Source organism: Musca vetustissima, unplaced genomic scaffold (assembly GCF_032173495.1).
Source record: "Musca vetustissima isolate MV318-11 ecotype Yass unplaced genomic scaffold, APGP_CSIRO_Mvet_v1 utg13330, whole genome shotgun sequence".
NCBI lineage: Eukaryota > Metazoa > Arthropoda > Insecta > Diptera > Muscidae > Musca > Musca vetustissima.
Window position 1 is genome coordinate 19,761 of NW_026885461.1, and position 10,720 is coordinate 30,480.

Sequence of the window (10,720 nt, forward strand, 5' to 3'; positions counted from 1 at the left end):
ATCTATAGAAAATATTCCAATCGACATGCATCAAATTTTATGAAATTTATTTTTCAAACAATTGGGGTATCATGAAATTCATGGCATAATTACATTTGAGAAATTATTAATGGCAAACCTTTTTAATTTGGAACTCATCTATCAATTTCAAATTCCTTGAAAAATTAATTCTTTAAAATTGTATGCATGTATATGTATACTGTCTAAAGATTATAAGTATTTTATGATGGACAATTCTATTCATAATTCCATATGTATAAAATACATGCTATGTACAGACATAATTATTTTTCAATCCGGACGTGCGGTCTATATAATGCAATGCGATAAATATCTAAATTTTTCGATCAACATTGACTGGGAACTTCAAAATATTAAACATTATCAAAAGATTGTAATTATATACCTTTTTGTACTACCGCCGTGTGTGATTACAATTTTCCGAAAATGCATTCAACATGAGCATCATTACACAGGTTATACATACCGATTTCACCCAATATTGATAAATATATTTGTTCATCTTCCAATGGGTAGATTCAAAATTTGACTACAAATTAAAATGTTTTTATAAGTTTGTTCCTATTTAATCTAGTTGCAGATTTTACAATCACCCCTATTCTGTATGTCGTCGTCGACACGAAACGACGTCGAAGAGAGTCGTCTTTTGCAAATTGGTATTCTCTATGACAATTATCGATAACTATTGAAACATTTTTGGTATTCCGTAACAATGTGTGACGACGACGATGTCGAAGATTTCTTCGACATAGTTTTTGTTGACGACTGAAGCGTTTGAACATTTTTTTTAGAAATTAAAAAAAAACATGACCGGACAAGAACAGGATACATCATTCGAGAATCTATTCAATACTTAATGCAAAATAAAGTGTAAATAAAGAAAAATATATGGTATCTATATATAAATCTGAACCGATTTGGACCAATGTCAATAGGACTCGTCTATGTAGAAATAAAATTTCATCCCAATTGGATGGATTTTTTTCAAAATTTCATCCCGTTCGGATCATAATGGTGGCATGTAAAATAATACATGAATGGAGGGACATGCATAAATCAACTGAAAAATAATTCTATGTACATATATACTAAAAAGTAACTATGGGTCTATCTCGTTTCTTTTTGGTCGTTGCAAACACATTTACCAAGACATAATGCCCTGTGCCACAGTGCGGTGAAGGATACAAACACATTTTTGCCCAAAAATATGCAACAAAATAAACATCTGACCACATTTTTAGAGATGTGTTTTTGTTTTTATTTATATTATCGATAAATAGTCGACATCGTCGCATGAGTGTTACAGAATACCAAATCAGTGTCGAAGTGATGTCGATGTCGATGCGAAGTGATGTCGAAAGAGAAACGTCGTCGACAACGACGACGACATACGGAATAGGGGTGATTTTTTTTTATTCTCAAAAAAAAAAAAAAAAACAATATTTTAAAATTTTTGAAAATTCTTATAAGATCCACGACCACGTTCAAAATGTATTTCAAAATTATCAATTATCGCTTCCAAATATAGGTTAGGATACATTTGGTCCATTGTACTCATCCTGAGTAACTGAAGAGAGATGATAGAGGAAGTAAGTGTATTGTTTCACAATCTTGCCTTTTTGAAACTAATTAAGCAACGTTAACAGTTATTTAACGTTGCTAATGTAATTTAATTTATTTTACTTGTAATGTATTAATTTGTACTAAAATTCTTTTGTTTTTTTTCGAACGTTCCCACGCCACTCACACCCGCCCCTGCCGACCGAGGGAGCCACCTCCCCATAACGTGGAGAGAACGTACACTCTATTTTATTAGAATAATTTTTATAAAATGGGCTCCAAAGAACACAGCCGTATTCCAATGTGGGTCGAACAAGGCTAATGAATAGACGTTTAGTTATATACGGATCATCAAATTCCTTAGACCATCGCTTTATAAAACCAAGCAACGATTTAGCTTTATTAACAGACTCAATATGTAAATGAAAACGCAATTTGGTATATAAAATGATACCAAGATCTGTAAACGAGTCAAGTTTATGAGAACCAATAAAGTAATCAATAGATATGGGCCTAGTCCTAGAATGAGTTAATTTTTTGCACTTCTTAAGGTTTAGCGATATACCATTAGAACTACACCAGTTTACGAATGAGTGTAGGTCATGTTGCAAATTTAATGAGGAGTTAAGTGTGTTTAGACTACAAAAAAGTTTTACATCATCTGCAAACATTAAAATATTAGAAAATCGGATGGAAGATCATTTAAGTAAAGGACAAAGAGTAATGGACCCAAGTGGCTACCCTGAGGAACACCAGAGGAAACACTGATGTCATCTGAGAGAAGTGAATTGAAATGTACTTTTTGATTACGATCTTGTAAATAAGAGGAAATCCAGTTAAGAAGGATTGTCGGGAAACCCATAATATCAAGCCTATAAATTAATAAACTGTGTACAACAGTATCGAACGCTTTACTGAAATCTGTATAAATTATATAAGTTTGCAGTTTATTGATAAACCCATTGTGAGCGTGACACATAAGCTCCATTAGGTTAGTCAATGTAGACCTCCCTCTTAAAAAGCCATGTTGGGAAGGAGATACTATAGATGAGACAAAGTGGAAAATTCTCCGAGAAACCAAAAGTTCAAATAACTTCGGAATCGCACTCAATTTGTAGATGCCTCTATAATTTTCAATAGTGCTCCGACTACCAGTTTTTTGTAAAGGGATTATATAGCTATTTGCTGTTATGAAGTATGAATGAATAAAAGTCCAATAGTACGTACTGGATGAACCGAAGAATACTGACTTAAGAAAACGGCACACAAGCAATCATCGCAACGGACAGCCTGGGCCGAATCAAAGCATACGCATACACTTAATATATTAGTTCACATATCGACGCCTCCGAACCATAGTATGCTAAGTCGACTTAGCATGTTTTACAGTTCTTTACGTTTTTAGATACTGCGGTCCTTAATTTAAGTTCACTGAAATTTTGGTAATCATCGGCCAATCCAAACCAAAGTTATAAGCAAAAATGTACTTAGCATGACACGTACGATTAAAGAAAGTCCCAATTTAGATTAGGCGAGTTTACTTGCGACAAGTCTTTGTAGGAGAGAGGGGCAAGGGAATAGAAATGGAACAAAATTGCTTTATTTATTTAAATGTAAAAAAACTATTTGAAACAAATATTTTTTTTTTTTTTGAAACTGAATTGCTTTGTATATAATCTAAATCAAGACAAACTTCCATACTTTGAAAGCTTCTACTGAAAAAGTCACTTTTCAGACTTAGCATAGCACACTATGGTTCGGAGGCGTCGATATAGTTTCTAACGAATTGAATTGTGATTTGTTTATATTTGTTGCGTAACATAATTCATCTATATATTTAATTTACCAAACAAATAACATTCATTGTTCTAGAATTTTTGTAATAATATTTTGGCTTTCGATTTAAGCTGGACCACCCCGATTGATATACTCCATTTCATCGACACTAATAGGTTTGCGCCAGTAACGTGGTGGCAACTCCCAGTCTTCAAGTACAGCAGGATTCTATAAAAATAGAAATATTCACTATTAACATATGGTTAAGGAGAGATTGGGCATCTGACAGCAATTTCAATTGTTAATTGGGATTTTCTACATTCTCAATGAAGGTTAGTCACAAACGATTACATTTTTTGACTCCAAGGTATTAGGGAATGAACTCGCCTGTGCTCCAGCAGCTGTCAAACCTGGATAACCGCCTTTGCGGAATTTTATTAGTGGAATACGTTTGGCCGATTGGACAATTGCAGTTCGCAGCACCATTTTGAGATTTCTTCTTATTTCACGATAAAACTAAAAAAATAAAACCTTTCGACCTATGTAATCAAGTTGTGTCGCTTCGTAACTAGGAATACGTAAGTCGACATAGGGATACATATGTCGACTTTCGACTAATCGATAAATCGACTTATTGCTTGGCAGAGTATCATTCAAAAGTGAATGAAAATTCGTCCAAATTCCGTTCATTTGATAGTGGAGAGGGGGGCACCTTTGAACACTTTTTTCTTTCAAGCCTCATAAAATTTTTTATTTCATAATTTTTGGTTTCTTATATAATTTTAAACCAGTAGGTACATATGTAACCTTTAAAATGAATATACATAATACATACTTTAACCTTGATAAATATATTTTATTACAGTTTTAATAGACGAAGTCAGTGTTCAAAACTGCCCCCCAGGATTGGCATTTTTGAACGACATGTTTTTTTACAGTGTTTATGTTCAAATATATGTATGTATTTTATTCATACATATCAAAAATGCATTTATTTATTAAAAAATATATACAAAAAGTTTCGAAAATTAAAAAATTCCAATCAAAATTTATTAAAATATAAAATGACTTAAAAACAAAAATTAATATGGTGAAAAATACAGTCAATCTCGTAATCTGTTGTAGCACACTGTTATACTTGCACGTTCTCAAAACGAGAGGTCGATATCGTTTAAGTATACCTAGATGACTGTGGTATCGATTTATTTAGGTTTGGCCCGGCTCTTCTCAGTCGGCACTCTCAGCGGTGTGCATAACAGAGACAACAAGAAATTGAGTTACTAATATAAAATAAAATTCAAAAAGAAGGAAATCGTTGTTGCGTTATTTTAAAGACAGAGTTGTTTTCTGGTATCCAGATGTTAATGGATACCTTCATCGCCCACCCTATGGATTCCGACATGAATCCCCTTTTTGGGCTCCCACTATGGTGAGATACCCCCAATACCTATATTGACTTCACCCTTATTTTACATTACCCCCTTAGATAATTTATCAAAACATATTATAATATTTAATTGCTTTCATTTTTTTTTCATTTCATAAATTCTTTTAAGTTTTATTCCATTAATTCAAAAGAGAAACGAGTCTTAGATTTACTTAAATCTAACGTATAATACAAATGAATTTAAAACAATGATTACAATTGAGGAAAGTTCATACAAAATTTGAACTAAATTTGTATGTTCATCCCAATTCTCGTGCCACTGTGCACTAAATTATTTTATAAAGGACGTATCTATAACCTATCGAGCTCAATGGGTCTATCCTGAAATATTCACACTAAATTTGATTGCGAATAGAGATCAACATTTAACAGAAAATATTCAAAAAGAAAAAAAACTTATATATAAATTATATATAAAATAGGCTTAAATTAAAATTAATAGAAAAGAATAGAATAAAACATTGAATTGAGTTTTTTTTTTAAATTTGAACATATATGTATACATATGGTCTGTTCCCGTACTGCAAGAATCTACTACTTTTTACTACGATAACGAATTTTCTTTTATGATATCGAAGAAAATAGTAAAATCGAGTAGATTCTTGCTTGCGGGAACAGACCAATATATACTCAAGTACATACATATATACATATAGGTTGATGGAGGCAACTTCAACTTCATATGGCCTGAATTTACACATTAATATATTGTTACGAATATAAATTTAGATTTAAGTTACTTTAGATGAATTCCGTTAATTTAAGAATTTGAATTGTAACGTAAATTTCTACTACGCAGTTTATTTGAATAACTTCACAACAACAACCACTGTATAGATTTTTCTACATCCTTCCATTTCCTCTTTCATTTTCTATTTTGTTATTGTCGTACAATTCTTGTTAAACGTCATTCCTCTTTCTTTGTTATTCCCTCGCCTGTATATGTGTTGTTGTTATTCCTCTTTCTTTGTTATTCCCTCGCCTGTATATGTGTTGTTGTTATTCCTCTTTCTTTGTTATTCCCTCGCCTGTATATGTGTTGTTGTTATTGTAAGTTTGTTTACTCAAGTTTGTTGTTGTTATTGTTCACTCAGTAAGTTTGTTGTTGTTATTGTTACTCAATGTGTTTGTTGCATTGGTAGATTGTTCGTGATCTAGGTGTTACCAGATCGTCTAGAAACTTCTGTAGCGACAGGCAGGGCTCATATAAATAGAGGGAATGGAAAGGCAGTGAGTGAGTTGTGAATCAGATCGCGAATTGAAACCGTCGTGTAAAGTAAAGTGCAAAGTAAAGTTGTGTGAATAAAATCATTATAATAATCGTAATCAGAAAGAACCCGCGTTTTATTTGGTACGAATTGTATCGGGAAATAAAACAACGTCTACACGGGATTTAGTAAAATCCAAGAACGTAACAATTGGTGTCAGAAGTGGGATTACGATAATACTACGATGAAGTTTAAGGATCTACGAGTGGAAGACTTAAAGAAGGAGCTCAATAAATTGGAATTGTCCTCTACTGGCAACAAGGCTGAACTACAAAAACGTCTGTTGGATGAGTTCGAGCGCCGTGGTATGAACATCGATACATATGAGTTTGACAGTAAGGATGAAGTGGATTTATCGGAAATGGGCGAATCCAACGGTGGGGAAGTCTCGTCAGTAGCTGCCAGGGGTGACGATTTCAGAGAAATGCTGGCCAAAATGTTTGAGGAAAATTTCAGAAGGAGCGAAGAGAATTCGAGAAAGTTAGAAGAAAACACGAGACGAATGTTCGAAGAGAATTCCAGAAAGTTAGAAGAAAACTCGAGACGAATGTTCGAAGAGAATTCCAGAAACTTAGAAGAAAACACCAGACGAATGTTCGAAGAAAATTCGAGAATAACGAACGAGAAACTCGAGTACATTACAGAAGTTATTGGAAGGAGAGTGGAAACCGTGGAGGTCCAAATTAAAGATTTGGATAAGAAAGTGCAGTCGGTTGACGAGAAATTTCTGGCCCACGACCACAGGTTTACGAATCTGGAGAAGAAAATTTCGGAACTGGAAATCAAAGGTGGTCCGGTGCGAGTTCCTGATAACACACTAAAAATCAAACCTCCTGTATTCGACGGCTCTACGTCATTCAATGTTTTCAAGTTACAGTTCGAGACAGTGGCTTCTAGAAATTCGTGGAACGACAGCGACAAAGCGGTTGCACTACTTCTGGCATTGAAGGGCAGTGCTGCGGATGTTATACAGAGTATTCCTGTCGCTTCTAGAAGCAACTATGAAGATGTTATTGCTGCACTGGAACGTAAGTACGGTGGCGAACATAAACAAAACATCTACCTTATGGAATTAAGGGGAAGAGTACAGAGGGCAAACGAGACGTTACAAGACTTTGCAGCTGAGGTATCCAGGAGAGAATCACCCATTGGTGGACCGTATTAAAATCGAAACCTTTGTGAATGGCATACGTGACCCTGAGATTAAATGTGCAACATATGCGTCACCAAAAGCGTCATTTGCCGAAACCGTGTCGTTTGCCCTTGCCCAAGAGACGGCAAGAATGATTGTTAGGCCCCACACCCACAAGATTAGCCAACTGGAGACCGAATGTTGCGAACACAAATATCTCGTTAACTTGATCAAGGACGCCATGAGGCGGGTAATAGAAGAAACAAAGTTAGTAGGGAATGCGGAAAACACGGTAATGCTGATGCCCTGTCTCGTCGGCCATGCAAGGTAGAATACAGGCACTGCTCAAAGGCCGAGTGGAAAGAGAATATCGTTGATGTCCGACGATTGCAGTTTGAGTCGGGTGAAGATTGGTCGACGGAACAACGAAGAGATCCCATTCTGGGCAAAGTAATTTCGGCCATTGAAACGGGCAAGCGACCTAGTCGTAAAGAAATTACCTCCGAAAGCCCTCTTTTAAAATCCTATTGGGCCCAGTGGGACAGTCTACTTATAAAAGATGGTTGCCTATATCGCAAATGGGAAAGTGAGGACGGTAAATCTCACCGGAACTTGATCGTCGTCCCAGACTCCAAAATAAGGGATGTCTTGTCGGAGTTTCACGATGGGCCAAGTGGAGGACATCTTGGCATAGCAAAGACCGCTGAAAAGGTAAAGCAGAGATTCTACTGGGTCGGCTGTCAAAAATCCATTGCCGACTGGATCGCCAATTGTGAAAGGTGCATAAGGGCTAAAGGTCCAACACGGAAGAGTCGAGGCTACATGCAGCAGTATAATTCAGGAGCCCCTTTTGAAAGAATCGCAATGGATGCAGCTGGACCGTTCCCAACAAGCGACTCTGGGAACCGGTATGTCTTAGTGGTCATGGATTACTTCAGCAAATGGCCAGAGGTTTATGCTATCCCAAATCAAGAAGCCAGGACAATTGTGGATGTGTTCAGCAAAAATTGGATTTGTCGCTATGGTGTTCCATCTGAGGTTCATTCCGATCAAGGTAGGAATTTTGAATCAGCGATCTTCAAGGAAATGTGTGACTCCTACGGAATCAAGAAAACCAGAACGACGCCCCTACATCCACAATCAGATGGCATGGTGGAAAGATTCAATCGCACCCTTGAAGAACATCTACGGAAAGTGGTGGACAGTGGCCAACGAGACTGGGATGAGCATATTCCAAAGTTTTTACTGGCTTATAGATCGGCCATTCATGATTCCACATCCCGGACCCCAGCCAAAGTTCTGTTCGGAAATGAATTAAAGCTACCTGGCGATTTGATATTCGGTGCTACCCCAAACGACGATGTGAACCAAGATGAAGACAGTCAAAACTCTTTTAGTAAAGTCCACGATGCAGTCCGACATCGAATAAAAATGGTTAGCAACCGCATGAAGGCAAGGTACGATCGAGCGGCAAATACCGATGGGTTTCAAGAAGGGCAACTGGTACTATTGTTCAACCCACAACGAAAGAAAGGACTATGCCCCAAATTGCAAACGCACTGGGAAGGACCCTACAGGATTGTCACGAAAATAAATGACGTCGTTTACCGCATCCAGAGGAGCGACAGTCCCAGGTCGAAGATGAAAGTTGTACATTTGGAGCGGCTGACCCCCTACGGAACGGGAACTGTGCCTATTCGGGACGAACAGGCTTAAGCGGGGGGCAATGTTACGAATATAAATTTAGATTTAAGTTAACTTTAGATGAATTCCGTTAATTTAAGAATTTGAATTGTAACGTAAATTTCTACTACGCAGTTTATTTGAATAACTTCACAACAACAACCACTGTATAGATTTTTCTACATCCTTCCATTTCCTCTTTCATTTTCTATTTTGTTATTGTCGTACAATTCTTGTTAAACGTCATTCCTCTTTCTTTGTTATTCCCTCGCCTGTATATGTGTTGTTGTTATTCCTCTTTCTTTGTTATTCCCTCGCCTGTATATGTGTTGTTGTTATTCCTCTTTCTTTGTTATTCCCTCGCCTGTATATGTGTTGTTGTTATTGTAAGTTTGTTTACTCAAGTTTGTTGTTGTTATTGTTCACTCAGTAAGTTTGTTGTTGTTATTGTTACTCAATGTGTTTGTTGCATTGGTAGATTGTTCGTGATCTAGGTGTTACCAGATCGTCTAGAAACTTCTGTAGCGACAGGCAGGGCTCATATAAATAGAGGGAATGGAAAGGCAGTGAGTGAGTTGTGAATCAGATCGCGAATTGAAACCGTCGTGTAAAGTAAAGTGCAAAGTAAAGTTGTGTGAATAAAATCATTATAATAATCGTAATCAGAAAGAACCCGCGTTTTATTTGGTACGAATTGTATCGGGAAATAAAGCAACGTCTACACGGGATTTAGTAAAATCCAAGAACGTAACAATATATTACATACGTATATATATATATATATATATATGTAGTATATATATTAAATAATATTGTTACGTTCTTGGACTTTACTTATTCCCGTGTAGACGTTGTTTTATTTCCCGATACCGTTCGTACCAAATAAAACGCGGGTTCGTTCTGATTACGATTATTACAATGATTTTATTCACACAACTTTACTTTGCACTTTACTTTACACGACGGTTTCAATTCGCGATCTGATTCACAACTGACTCACTGCCTTTCCATTCCCCTATTTATATGAGCCCTGCCTGTCGCTACAGAAGTTTCTAGACGATCTGGTAACACCTAGATCAAGAACAATCTTCCAATGCAACAAACACACATACAAACTTACATTGAGTAAACAATAACAACAACACATATACAGGCGAGGGAATAACAAAGAAAGAGGAATAACAACAACACATATACAGGCGAGGGAATAACAAAGAAAGAGGAATGACGTTTAACAAGAATTGTACGACAATAACAAAAATAGAAAATGAAAGAGGAAATGGAAGGATGTAGAAAAATCTATACAGTAGTTGTTGTTGTGAAGTTATTCAAATAAACTGCGTAGTAGAAATTTACGTTACAATTCAAATTCTTAAATTAACGGAATTCATCTAAATTAACTTAAATCTAAAGTTATATTCGTAACATTGCCCCCCGCTTAAGCCTGTTCGTCCCGAATAGGCACAGTTCCCGTTCCGTAGGGGGTCAGCCGCTCCAAATGTACAACTTTCATCTTCGACCTGGGACTGTCGCTCCTCTGGATGCGATAAACGACGTCATTTATTTTCGTGACAATCTTGTAGGGTCCTTCCCAGTGCGTTTGCAATTTGGGGCATAGTCCTTTCTTTCGTTGTGGGTTGAACAATAGTACCAGTTGCCCTTCTTGAAACCCATCGGTATTTGCCGCTCGATCGTACCTTGCCTTCATGCGGTTGCTAACCATTTTTATTCGATGTCGGACTGCATCGTGGACTTTACTAAAAGAGTTTTGGCTGTCTTCATCTTGGTTCACATCGTCGTTTGGGGTAGCACCGAATATCAAATCGCCAGGTA

At 36.5% G+C, this 10,720-nt stretch overlaps 1 protein-coding gene across 1 annotated transcript; it reads right to left on the reverse strand.

Annotated features, from left to right (window-relative positions):
• Positions 1–3,475: 3,475 nt before the first annotated feature.
• Positions 3,476–3,845, reverse strand: LOC133332733 (alpha-ketoglutarate dehydrogenase component 4). Its single transcript, XM_061541110.1, has 2 exons — positions 3,709–3,845; positions 3,476–3,585 (listed from the first exon to the last, which is right to left on the reverse strand). The coding sequence occupies exons 1-2, from the start codon at positions 3,841–3,843 to the stop codon at positions 3,484–3,486; spliced, it is 237 nt and encodes a 78-aa protein (XP_061397094.1). The 5' UTR covers positions 3,844–3,845; the 3' UTR covers positions 3,476–3,483.
• Positions 3,846–10,720: the final 6,875 nt, after the last annotated feature.